Source organism: Hypanus sabinus, chromosome 1 (genome assembly GCF_030144855.1).
Source record: "Hypanus sabinus isolate sHypSab1 chromosome 1, sHypSab1.hap1, whole genome shotgun sequence".
Lineage (NCBI taxonomy): Eukaryota > Metazoa > Chordata > Chondrichthyes > Myliobatiformes > Dasyatidae > Hypanus > Hypanus sabinus.
Window position 1 is genome coordinate 103,902,866 of NC_082706.1, and position 14,047 is coordinate 103,916,912.

Below are 14,047 nucleotides of genomic sequence, written 5' to 3' on the forward strand. Positions count from 1 at the left end.
CAGTGTGACGCTCCCTCAGTACTACTTCTCCCACTCTGCCTTGCTCATTGATTCCATAGCCCAGATTAATTTTTATGTGTACTAGAATCTAGACTGGAAGTGGGCAGTTTCATTAGGTCTGAATCTCTAATCACAGAATACTCCAGCCCTGTAACCACCTCTCTGTTTCCTCTCTCCAATCATAGGGAAACTGGAGGAGAAGTTATTCCGGGACTGTGCCGAGGCTTATCAGGCTGGTCACAACACGAGTGGGGTCTACAGCATTCGCCTCGCTGAGACAACGGAGCCTAGGAAGGCAAGGCGTGAGAACTCGCTCCGGGACTTTGGGCCATGGTCCGTGTAAAGTGAGGGATCAGGGTACAGCTGCCAACAATCTCAGCGTTGAGCAGCACATGGTGGGCAGTGGGACCTGTCTGGATCCAGATGATATAGTCTGGGGATAAGTGAAGGAGGGAGGGTGAGGGGTAACATAGGGGCTGGACTTTTTCCCACAGGTTCCAGTCCCCCTGAGAGTTACATTAGAAGTTTGGATAAGCCTCCAGCTTTTTCAGCCTGAATGAGCAGTTGGGTCCAACGTCATTAAGCCCTTCCTTGGTTCCCGAGACATCAGACCCTTGGCCCCACATCGACACTGGGCCATGTGAATCTCTGTATTGGTTTGAGAGTTGTCCCTGAGATAAGTCTGAGACCACACAGTGTGCCCTCACCAAACTGACATCCGCCAACCCCGCCCCAGACCCCCGTAAACCATCACTGGTGATCCTGCCACCTCTAGAGCTGACTGTCCCGTGCAGTTCTACTTGGCCACTATCATTCTGTCTGTGGATACTGAAGTAGATGGCAGCTCTGTGTCTTCCATCCCTTTCAGCATCACCTCACGCTGTACCACCTGCTCGAACTCCTGGCTGATGTTCATCTTCCCATGTGATCTTGCACCTCTGTGCCTTCTTCTAATTCTCCACACTCCCTTCCATGCGTAACACGCCCTGTAGTCCCTCGTGCTGGAACCCAGCTCTTGGCTGTCTATCCTTCTATCACCCAATAGACACTTTCTCTGAAGCTCTGGGTTCCTCTGAAGCTTCCCAGGACATTCTGTCCCAGTAACGATGAGGAAGAAGTAGGAATTATTTGGCTGTGTTGTCACATGTCTCACCCCCATTGTGGAGCCTCAGCTCACCATTATCTCCAGTGTCTATGTGGCTTCATTTGTGACAGCAGACCAGAACAAGCAGTGGACGTTCCCAGTATCTGACGTTGACTCTTCACATTTTTATTTGGTCTGAAAAAGCAGTTTCATTCACTGACAAATTTTAAAAATGCGATGATATTTTTCCTCCTTCAATTCTGTGCAGTGCTGATCTCCTGCTCTTTGTTCGTCAGCGCAGAGCTGTTGCTGATTTATTCCGATACATACCTCAGACGTACAGACTCTCTGACATACTCATTGCTTCACAGTCTCTCTCTCTCTCTCAATCACACACACACACACACACACACACACACACACACACACACACACACACACACACACACACACACACACACACACACACACACACACACACACACACACCTTGCACAGTCCTGATCCCTGACCCTGTGTCACTAGCTGTCAAAGTAGTCATAACCGATTTATACTGACCATCACAGAAGACAGACACACAGCTAATACACACACAGAGCTCGCAAGCTTGCATGGGAAACTGCAGGCTCGGTGTGCCAGGAATAAATTAGTCTAGGATTAGTTTAGTTGTTCGCTCTCTTTCTCTTTAGAACCAATTATCCCCGTTATTTGTCAAATCCTGAATCTTGGAACAAATTCTTGAGACACTGTGCCAGCACAAAGATCACAGCAAATGTTTAAATGTGATAAGTAAACTCATCGACTCATTTTATAAACTTATAAAGCTATGTTCTCTGAAATAAGAGTGGTCCCAACCAACAATGATATTCCATTCAATACTATCCTGTCAGTGGAATCACAGTCCCTCTGTGGTCAGAAAGTCATTGAGTCACACAGCTCAAAGACAGGCCCATATATATATATATATCTAGTCAAGTCAACTTTTATTGTCATTTCGACCATAACTGCTGGTACAGTGCATAGTAAAAATGAGACAATGTTTTTCAGGACCTTGGTTTACATGACACAGTACAAAAAACTAGATTGAACTGCGTAATTTAAAAAAAACACAGAGAAAGCTACACTAGACTACAGACCTACACTGGACTGCATAAAGTGTACAAAAACAGTGCAGACATTACAATAAATAATAAACAGGACAGTAGGGCAAGGTGTCAGTCTAGGCTTCGGGTATTGAGGAGTCTGATAGCTTGAGGGAAGAAACTGTTATATAGTCTGGTCATAAGAGCCCGAATGCTTTGGAGCCTTTTCCCAGACGGCAGGAGGGAGAAGAGATTGTATGAGGGGTGCATGGGGTCCTTTATAATGCTGTTTCCTTTGCGGATGCAGCGTGTAGTGTACATGTCCATGATGGCAGGAAGAGAGACCCCGATGATCTTCTCAGCTGACCTCACTATCCGCTGCAGGGTCTTGCGATCCAAGATGGTGCAATTTCCGAACCAGGCAGTGATGCAGTTGCTCAGGATGCTCTCAATACAACTCCTATAGAATGTGATGAGGATGGGGGGTGGGAGATGGACTTTCCTCAGCCTTTGCAAAAAGTAGAGATGCTGCTGGGCTTTCTTTGCTATGGAGTTGGTGTTGAGGGACCAGGTGAGATTCTCCGTCAGGTGAACACCAAGAAATTTGGTGCTCTTTACTATCTCTACCAAGGAGCCGTCGATGTTGAGTGGGGAGTGGTCGCTCCGTGCCCTCCTGAAGTCAACAACCATCTCTTTTGTTTTGTTCACATTAAGAGACAGGTTGTTGGCTCTACACCAGTCTGTTAGCCGCTGCACCTCCTCTCTGTAAGCTGACTCGTCATTCTTATTGATGAGACCCACCATGGTCGTGTCATCGGCGAACTTGATGATATGGTTCGAGCTGTGTGTTGCAGCGCAGTCGTGGGTCAGCAGAGTGAACAGCAGTGGACTGAGCACGCAACCCTGGGGAGTCCCCGTGCTCAGTGTGATGGTGTTGGAGATGCTGCTCCCGATCCGGACTGACTGAGGTCTCCCAGTCAGGAAGTCTAGGATCCAGTTGCAGAGGGAGGTGTTCAGGCCCAGTAGGCTCAGCTTTCCAATCAGTTTCTGAGGGATGATTGTGCCCATCTACAGTAATCCCATATATTTATATTGGGTCTGTAGCCTTCCATGCCTTGGAAGTTCATGTTTTTGACTGGATGTTTTTTAGATTTTATGAGAGTGCCCACCCCCACCACTCCTCAATCAGCACCTTCAACCCACCATCCACACTATAAGTGAAAAAAAATCCCACTTAGATCCTCCCTCCTCCCCCCCACCAAACCTCCAACCCTCTACCTTACACCTCCATCCTCTTGTCTCTGCTCCTTGGGAATAAAGTTTGTACTGTCTCCACGATCTATCCCTCTCATAATTTTGTACACCTCTATCAGTTTCCCCCGCCCCTCAACCTCCCCTCATTCAGGAATAACAGTCCCAGTCTTTCTGATCTCTCTTGCAACCAGACCTAAAATCTCAGCCTTGTTCGGTCGGGCACTGCATAGCTTTAGGGGTACAGGCAACTGTGAATGTCAGACTGAAATCATGTGAATTTGTAAAATACAGACAAGCCCCTTGTCTAGATTTTCTTAAGGGTCACAGTCCACCATTAGCTCCCCCATCACAACACTACGAATAATTTCAAAATCACATTTTCTTGTCATTAGCACTATATCTTTTATTCAAATCACAAGATACAAATGAGCACGTTATGGGTGTTTGGGGGGGAATAACGAGGCTTTAATTCACCAGGTTTCACACTCTGGTGCTGTATGAGGCAATCAGATCCTCTGAAGCATTGGGTTTTCACACCCAAACAGCTATGGCTCCAGATAGGTTTCTACAAAATGGAGGAAATTTATCAATGGTTATTAAACTTCCTCCAACCTAGAATCCTCCGGGAGTTTGTCCCAGTGACATTGCGGAGGCAGTAAGGCCTTTCTGAAAGCTTACTATGGTACACTTTCTGTCAAAGAAATACCTGCTGCTCCATCAGCTCTGTAGCCTGGGCTGTTTCATTCAGAACGTATTGTCTTCATGATCTGTCTGAAATAGTGATGGGTTAAGTTGAGTTCAAATCCCTCTCATCTTACCCCTTGCTCTTCCCTCCCGCCAACACTGCCATCTCACCAAATCTCTCACATCCTCCAGTTGTGTCAAGGTCCTCACCAAAGATCAGCTGCGGGTGTCGGGGCCCAGTGGGTGGTTGGGAGAAACAGTTCAGTCTCGATGAGATCTACCATAGAAAGTAGGCCTCAATTTGTTTGTACAACACACATTACCTCATACACCTCCCTGCTGTGGCAGATCACACTTAGTTCTGGTACAAACCGCCCTCACACTTGACCCTCTGACAGGGGGGCAGTCTAGCCCCAGTAGGGCTGGTAAGGAGGCTGATGAAGTGTAAAGTTCCCAGGTCCCCAGAGCCAACGTCCAGTGCCTCAATGCTAGTGAGTTGAGTGACTGGCTCCCCTCATTAGAACCTGTCAGCCATGAGTGATGGATTCTTGGCTGCAGGCGGAAGCTAACTCCTCAACAGGGCTGAGCTGTGGAGAAAGTGACTAGAGATCCATCAATGGTCAGTCAGTGCTGAGGCCCCACTGCAGCACTTTGGAGAGCGATACGATCTCTGTTTTAATCACTTTTCACCAGAGAGCTTTTCTCTAAAGTGACAACCTACTTCCAACATTTTATAAATGATAAAGACACACAGGAGGGTGGATTATGAAACTCAGTCTACAGCTAGATCTATGTCCACTTTGCACCCTGATCATGTCATAGGTTTCTGGTTGACTTTATGATCCTCAGATCTCTTACCAGTCCTGAAAAGAGCCTTATCGATGCAAATCTTAGGGCAGGTGACACAAAGATGAGTAAGGAGAGAGGGTTTGTGAAGAGACTTTAGAGTTTAGGACTAGCCAGCTGCCAGTGCTGGATCCTGGTGACTGAGGGGCCAAGAATGGCCTCGGAGGTTGTAGGTCACAAATGCTATATAAAATCATGTAGTGCTTAACTAAATCTTGGTGACAACTTGGAGACGGACGGACACAAAATGCTGAAGGAACTCAGCAAGTCAGGCAGCATCTACGGAGGGGAATAAACATTTGGTGTTTCCAGCCAAAACTCTTCATCAGGATTTCGAAGGGGGGAGTTTCAGTTGAGATTCGGTTTAGGTAACATATCATAAAGACTACTAGATTAGCAAAGGCCCAGAAGTAGCTAAGGATTTGGGACAGGGCAATGTCATGCTGATAATGGGGTTGGATACAGAGGGTCCTAAAATTAGTCTAAAGCCCATATTCTGGTAAAGTATAACCAAAGGTTACAGTCAGATTCCTTTATGGTAGTTGTTAATGAGGGATGATATTGATAGTCAGGAGACTGAGATGGAGACCAGACACAAATTTTATGTCTAATTGGAATAAATGTCAGACTAGAGATTTGGACAGTTGGAGAGAGAGGGAGCAAGTGTTGGCCATTGTCAACCTATCCCTAAATACTAGCACCAGAGTATCATGTGACGTTGCTGAGTGACAGAACTGTATCTATATTGTGGCAGAGTCAGAAATGTGAATGAAAGGATTCAATCTGTAAGCTCCCTGAAAGATGGCCATAAAGTTCCATGAGAGAGGAAATAGACATTGGAGAGGGACACAAGTTGGAGATGGAGATTAGATACTAAAAGCAGGCATAGGGTGGGAGATGGATGGAGATGGAATTGGGATTCAAAACTGGTGTGAGAGCCATTTCCCAGCCTGATTTCTCACATCTAATCAACATCTCTTTACTCTTCTCCCTCATATGTTTATCTCAACTCTTCTTCTGTCTGCTGCCCACATCAATGTTCTTCCAGCCTATGTGGACACATCATAGAAGCGTGGAGTTGAAAAGCACAGAAACAGGCCCTTTAGCTCATCATGTCCACACTGACCTCTTTGCCGATCTACACCAATCCCATTTGCCCATAGTGGTACCTATTTAAGTGCCTGCTTGAAGCTCACTTAAATATAATAATTGTACCTGATTCCACCACCTCCTCTGACAGAGAATTCCAGATATCAACTTCTCACCGTGTATAAAATCTTGCCTATTAAGTCCCTCTCGAACCCCTTTCGCTCACAAATCTATGCCCTCTCATTTTGATACCCTTACCCTTGCTCTATAGAAAACAAGCCCAACTGTCCCATATCTCTCCATATGTAAAGTCCTCCAATCCAGGCAGTATGTTGGTGAATCTTCTCTGCACTGTCTCCAGCACAATCTCATTCTTCTTATGGTGAAGCAACCAGAACCGCACACTATACTGTCCAGCCAACATTGTAAAATTACTGTATTACATTCCTCTTTTATATTCTGTGACCAGTCCTATGTCGGCACGTATGCCATCCTTATTCCTGCTTCACTGCCTTATCAACCTGCCTTGCCACTTTCAGAGAACAATGAATTTGGACCCCCTCCTGCCTTAGTTTTTATGCATTCCATAGTACCCCATCATTCACTGTGTATGTCCTACCTCAGAGTGACTTCCAAAAATGCATCACCTCACCCTTGTTGGCACTAACCTCCATCTGCCAACATTCTGCCCAACATTCTATCTGATCATCATTCTGCTGTAGCCTTAGACGACCTTGCCTCTATCCACAATGCCACCAATTTAAATGTTATCCACAAACTTACTAATCATAGCTTCTACATTAACAAGCAAGTTATTAATATGCTGTCTATCACTAACAGCGAAGGTTCTTTGCATCTACGTCCTCGGTACTCCTCTGGCCAGAGATTTCCAAACAGAAAAATGTTGTCACACCACCATTATAGGCCCCCATCACCCCATCACCCAGCTCATCTCGGATCCCATGAACCTTAGCCCTCTGGACCAGCTTACCATCGGGACCTTGTCAAGTGCTTTACAAAGTCTACCACCCTGCCTTCATCGATGTCTAGTGCTGGTGGCTATGGCGACACACGGAGTGAAATGTTTGCCAGCAGTCACCCTAAGCCAAGCCATGGTTTCCTCCTCAGGTGTACTGCAACATGGAGACCGCCGGAGGTGGCTGGACAGTCATCCAACACCGAAGGGACGGCAGCGTAGACTTTCACAGGACCTGGAAAGAATATAAAACGGTAAGTGGAAAGTTTCAGTCAATGTATTTGATGTCCCTCGAAGAAGAAGTGCTGTCAGTGTGAGGATTAGAAGTTACAACAGAAACATTAGTTCCAGAACTTTTTCTTCTCAAAATGAATCATTTCATTAGGGAGAAGAAGACATTCATTCCTCAAGTCATTTCTCCCTTTCGTCAGTCCAGGGCCGACCTGTATTTGACTGTTTCTCCACCTCAACTCCACACCCAATTGTACCATAAATGATGGTTGAGCCTTCAGCTGCCTGGATCCTGAGTTCTGGAATTCCCTCCCCATCTCACTTTAAAATGACCTTTAAAATTTATCTCTTATGCAAGATATTTGCTAATTGGTACTGTAATTGGTTTCCATTGATACACGTACCAAGATACAGGTTGAGGCTTCTGTTGAATGCTGTCCAGACAGATCATTCATACATCAGTGTGGTAAAAAGGAAAGCAGACTGTTGAACACAGTGTCAGTTACAGAGAAAGTACATTGCAGCTAGACAAAATGCAAGGCCCATGGTCAGGTAGATTGAGAGATCAAGTTTTCATCTTTATAGTACATGAGTCAATAACCGTGGGATAGAAGGTGTGCTTGAGCCTGGTGGAATGTGATCTTGTGCTTTTGAATCTTCCAGCGGATGGTGATCAGATGATGGTTATGGTTATCAGTCTTACGGATCTTCCTCTGAGTACAATGGCATTGTAGCTGGAGCATTCCAGATCTCCTCTGCCTTTTCTGTGAGGTGGACCCTCCAGTCACCTCTCTGGCAAGGGCTGGCTCTGGCATTTAGGCTGTGCAAAACCCTCCAACCCACAGGTGAATTTCTCCCCCTCCCCCACCAGCCAAATCCTTCTGGGAAAGAGAATTCCAGAGCGCTTCCAACCATTACCCAGCCCACCTGTGGGAGTCTTGGACGCATGCTCATTCGCCAGAAGGTTGGGTTTAGCAAGAGTATGCATCTCAGCCCAGTGAAGAATGGGTTAAAAGACCAGCGAAAGGTCTCAATAAAATGTGTCCATCATGCTCCTTGTTTAATGTTTCAACAGGATCCCAGTCCAATCGGAACCTCTCCAAATTTCCAGACACTTACTATCCAGTTGCACTTGTCTGCACCTTCACTGGGGAAATGAGATTTTAATTATATTACAGAGCACTGCGCCAGAGTCTTGAGCTTTGTTTTAATCCTACGAAGTATTCGGAATATTTAACTCCAAGTACAAAATGTGAAGAGAATCGCAATACAACTTAGTTCCCTCCTGCTCTTGAAGGTCTGGTGATGAGTAGATGGTGTCAGGACCCTGACATCGAACATCGAACTCAGCCCTCATTCTGCCCTGGTTTTCAGAGTTTCCCTCGACTCTGTGCTGAGGCAGCAGGTGCAGGGTTAGAATCCACTCCGTCACAACAGGAGACTGGAGCGGCAACTGGCAAATCAGGGTTGAGCCCTGCTACTTTTAAAGGGTGTGTGTGACTCCAACTCTAGCGTGTGTGATAAACACCTTCTCCCAACCACCACTGGATTAGACTGGCATGCTTTGAATTGCCAGCCTGTGAATCCACACCCTGACACATAGTAGTGACGGACTGGGTGGAAGCCAAGAGGGCAATTCCCTTTGGAGGGTCTGAGGAGGGCTGGAGGGTCTCCCATTTTGCACTGAGATACTGTACTCTAATACAATCAAAAGGACTCGTGACCTCAAACGACCTTGCTCCTTAATGTCTGTCTACACTGGAGTTGCTTTCCCTAACGCAACCTTGATGTACTGAGGTGATGAAGTGATCTGTATGGATGGCTTCCAAAGCAAAGTTTTTCACGGTACCTTGGTGTATGTGACAATAATAAAATTATTCTCCATTTTACTTTGGGGAAGGTGTGAATTGTTGGAACTCGCAGCTCTAGAAGTCTCTGCATCCTCAGGCATTGCGTATGTTCAAAGCTGGGAAAAATAGATTGTGAATGAGGTATATGGGGTTCAAGTAGACAAGCAGCAGGATCAGCCATGAGTGGAGGCATCTCACTTGCTATGTAAATGTTTCTGTCTGTCTGGGATTAGGGAGGTACAGAAACTCGGGAGTGGATGGAGCAAGACTGGGCAGAAGATCAGAACCAAAAACGTCCTGAATTGAGGCTGAGCAACTATAGCGCCAGTCTGTGTCTCTCGATATCCTTGCCTGTTTAATGGCTGTACCATGGAGACGTGCTTTAATGCATCCTTAAATTGCTGGCACTCTTTTGGTCAGTGTTAGCCATGTAAAATCTTAGCAGGTTTATTCATTGTAGACACAATGGGAACTGAAATGTGACATTGGAAAATGATATACAGTATTTGTTGCTTTAGTTCAAGAGATTTTTCATTTCTCTGGTTGGGGAGTTGTCCCTGACCCTGGGCTCTTTGTACAGAAAACCAGCATCTCATTACCTCACTGTTTTTTAAGGATATTGAGAATAGATCTCTGGGGCATCGCTAATTTGTAAACGAGAACAAGTGAATAGGAGGCATTGGATATTCTTGCAGAGGGTCAGGGCTGACATGATGGGCCAAAAAGCCGCAGCCTATGTTGGAATATTTCAGGATTCTTTTAGAACCTGCTTCTTTCATTCTTCCCATGCTGGTATATTGTCCTCAGGATTGTTTCTGTAACACAGTGTCACTGGAACAAGAAACGAGACAGGGACTGTAGGAGCCATTCAGCCCCTCGACCCGTTACACCATTTAATCAGATTATCATATGACCATAAGAAATAGAAGCAGAATTAGGCTATTCAAGTGATTGAGTGTGCTCTGCCATTCAATCATGGGTGATGTTTTTAACCCCATTCTCTTGCCTTCTCCCTATAACCCTTAACCCCCTTACCAGTCAAGAACCTATCAATCTCCACCTTAGATATACCCAATGACTGGGCCTCCTGCACCCTCTGAGGCAATGGATTCCACAGATCCACTGCCCTCTGGCTGAAGAAATCCCTTCTCATCTCAGTTCTAAAGGGACTTCCCTTCATTACAAGACAGTGCCCTCATATCCGAGACTCTCCTAGTAATGGAAACATCCTCTCCACATCCACTCTGTCCAGACACACTGTCCAGTGTGTGGTTGGCTTTGCTAGATAATGTTTGATCCACATCTTTCCTCGACTGACTGCGGTAGCTACACCCTTAATAATGGCAGAGTTTGCCAGCTCCAAGTGAAATGCTACACTGACTCCTGGATCCAGGGAGTCAGTGGTTTCCAGCACTCTCCATGTGAAGCAGTGCTCTCTCCCTGTCATTGCCGTGAGGGGCTGGGCTCCAATCTTAAGGAATGGAGGGACCCCAGGGGTTGGCATGAGAATGGTGAGTGGGGGGTGGGGGATGAGGATATTGTCTGTAACAGGACAATGGGAAAGGGAATGTTGTTCCCTTCCCACGCGTCCCATAGCCCTGGATGATCTCAAATACGGGTTAAAGGATTATCAGGCAGGTGGCAACAGCTTCTCTTTGCAATGGCTTCAGGTGGGCCCATCACGTCATGGGATGCCAATGACATCACTTGAACATTTAAAGAGTTACTCAACTGCCTCCCCAAGGGTGTCCCTTTGGCTACACCAAGGGTGATGTGGCAGTGTCCATGATCCAACAACATCACAGAGGCCATTCGGTCCATTGAACCCATGCCATCTCATATCAATCCATTTCCCCTCACTTGCCTGCCTCTCTGCAATGTTACTTCCTCCCACATGCCCATTGTGTGGTGCCTGCTTGTCTAAGCCCAGGGGTGACATCCAGCCACCCCTGTCCAACCCGGATGATCGTGGGATGTGGGGCAGGAGCACATACAGACTCGACAGAGACTGGGACTGAGCCTGGGTCATTGGAGCTGTGTGACAGCAGCCCTGCCTGGTGCACTGCTCTGTGTACATTGCTCAAGGCGCCATGGCTGTGGTCTGATCGGGTATGTGGCTCCTCTGGGCTGTGGTAGGATGGGAGGGGGATGGAGTTAGATATCCCATCACTCCCCCCTCCCCAGTGCTTTAGCTGTACTGAGAGCTTCCTTCCCTGCACTCACTGTGTACAGCTTGTCAGAAACCAGAAACCGTCGGAGAAATAATTTACAGCAAACCCACTCAGGTCAGCTTGAACAGTGCAAGAAGAAAAGGAATAAATACTCTGAAGTTAGTTAAGCAGAGGGCTGTGTAACAGTTAGTCTGGTTAGCAGACAACAATGTCCTTGTTCTGAGCTGGTTCTTCCAACTGGCTGCTGTTTGCCTTATAATTCTCTTATTCCCCCGTGGTTCACCCTCTTCCATCGAGTTTAATGCTCTTATTACATTGGTTTGGTTCGCATTGTTCATGTTATCACACTTCCTCTCCCCCGGCGAAATTTCCCTTTACCCATCGGCCTCCTTTTGCCCCGAGGTCTGTACTCCCACTTTGGAACATTATCAGATGAAGATCCCTCTCCAGTTATCAGGGAAATCAGCCATGCTCACTGCCAGCGTGCTGCCCTGTCAGAGGTGCTGCCCATTTACTGAACATTAAACTGACCCTCTGTTCCAATGACTATAGGACCATGATACATAGAGGCAGAATTAGGCCATTCAGACCATCAAGCCTGCTCTGCCGTTCCATCATGGCTGATGTATTATCCCTCTCAACCCCATTCTCCTGCCTTCTCCCTGTAACCTTTGATGCCCTGACTAATCAAGAACCTATTAACTTCTGCTTTAAATATATCCATTGGTTTGACCTCAACAGTTGTCTGTGGCAATGAGTTCCACAAATTCACCACCCTCTGGCTGAAGAAATTCCTCTTCATCTCTGTTCTAAATGGATGTCCCTCTGTTCTGAGGCTGTGTATGCTGGTTCTAGACTCTCCAACTGTAGGAAACATTCTCTCCACATCCATTCCATCCGGCCATTTGATAGGTTTCAATGAAATCCCCCATCTTTCTTCTAAACTCCAGTGAGTACAGAGCCATCAAATGCTACTAATACGTTAACCCTTTTGTTCCTGGTATCATCCTTGCGAATCTTTTCTGGTCCCTCTTCAATGCCAGTACATCTTTGCTTAGGTAAGGGGCCCAAAACTGCTCACGATACTCTAAATGCAGTCTGGCCGATAGCTTATAAAGCCTTGGAATTGCATCCTTGCTCTTATATTCTAGTCCTCGTGAAATGAATGAACATTGATTTTGCCTCCTCACCACAGTCTCAACTTGCAAGTTAACTTTTAGGGAATCTTGCACCAGGACTCCCAAGCCTTAAAACGACACGACGGAAAGGTTCTCCCTGGAATCCTGGCCAATGTTTGCTGTCCGGGCAACAAACGCTGCCTGTAGGATCTTGCTATGTGTAGGTCAGCTGCCGTGGCATTACAGTGCAGACCATATGAGGTGTAGCAAACTGTCAGGTGTGTTAGACACCCGTGGAGTCTCCCCCTGACCTGTGGAGTCTCCCCCTGACCTGTAAGGTGTGTTGGGGGGTGGTCAGAGTTTGTAGAAGATGTGTGATGAATTGAGTCACTTGACTGCTCTGACTGGATGTTTACCGACCTGCAGACACAGCTGGTTTTGGGGTGCAGCTCTGGTTGAGAGTCTCTGCAAAGTGTGTTTTACCAAACAACTGTTGGAACATAACTGCAAGATGCCACTTTCATAACCAACTGGGATCTCTCTCCTTAGTGAAGAGGTGTTGAAACCGGTTCAGAGATTTGATTGAACAGCGAGGGACAAAGAGGAGCCTGAGGTGGTGTGAAGGAGGCTGGTAAAAGAACAGAGGGAGAAGGGGAGAATGTCTACACTCAATGGTTTGAGAGATACTGAATGAGGTGCTGAAGGAACAGTTTCACAGAGATTTGCAAAGAGAGGCTGGAAGTGTTTCAGGGTCATGGGGAGAGAGGGTCAGACCAATCAAAGATTTCTTCCAAAGAGTTGGCACAGCTTCTTCCTGTGCGGAGTTGCTTCATCCTTCCAGATTTTAATAGTGAACAACGGGCAAGCTGAACAAGAAAATCTGGGATTTTATACCGGAGGGGATCCCTCGTCAGAACTCAGTCTTACTGCTTCATCAGCTTTGAGAAGTGATAGCTGGAATACAAAGCAGGAGACTGCACAGTCCCTGCTTCTAATTAATGCTTGCTTTATTATTGTTGCACATACCAAGGTTCAGTGTAAAGCTTTTGTTTGTGTGACATCCAGACAGGTCGTTCCATTCACAAGCACACCAAGGCAGTACGGAAAGGGGAGAAGAAACATAATGCAGAATTTAGTGTAGCAATACTGAGTAGGCAGATAAATATGGTACATGGGTCCACAGCAAGGCAGAATGTGAAAGCAAGAGTAAACCTTTTAGTATATGAGAGCTCTGGTTGACAGTATGAATGAGATAGAAGCTGTCCTTGAGCCTGCAGGGAAGGAGATCCCTCAACACCTCACATTAACGGTTAACACATTTGCAAAGTTCACATACCTGTGCAAGTTGTGGTGCACTGTCAAGTTCTCCTTCAGGTTTTTTTCCCTCCCCCTCCCCTCTTCTATTCCCTACTCTGGCCTTTTGCCTCACCTGCCTATCACCTCCCCCTTGGTCCCCTCCTCTCTCCCTTTCTCCTGTGGCCCACTGGCCTCTCCAGCACTTGACCTCTCCCACCCACCTTGCTTCACCTATCACCTTCTAGCTTGACTTCCTTCCCCTCCCCCCCCCACCTTTTTATTCCGGTGTATCCCCCTTCCTTTTCAGTCCTGAAGAAGGGTCTCAGTCCAAAACATTAACTGTTTATTCATTTCCGTAGAGGCTGC

At 46.6% G+C, this 14,047-nt stretch overlaps 1 protein-coding gene across 1 annotated transcript in view; it reads left to right on the forward strand.

Annotated features, from left to right (window-relative positions):
* Positions 1–14,047, forward strand: part of LOC132396018 (angiopoietin-1-like) — a 162,412-nt gene that overhangs the window by 123,483 nt on the left and 24,882 nt on the right. The window contains exons 5-6 of the mRNA XM_059973321.1: positions 186–295; positions 7,168–7,269. Coding sequence (XP_059829304.1) covers positions 186–295; positions 7,168–7,269 — 212 coding nt within the window. The remainder of the gene's footprint in view (positions 1–185; positions 296–7,167; positions 7,270–14,047) is intronic.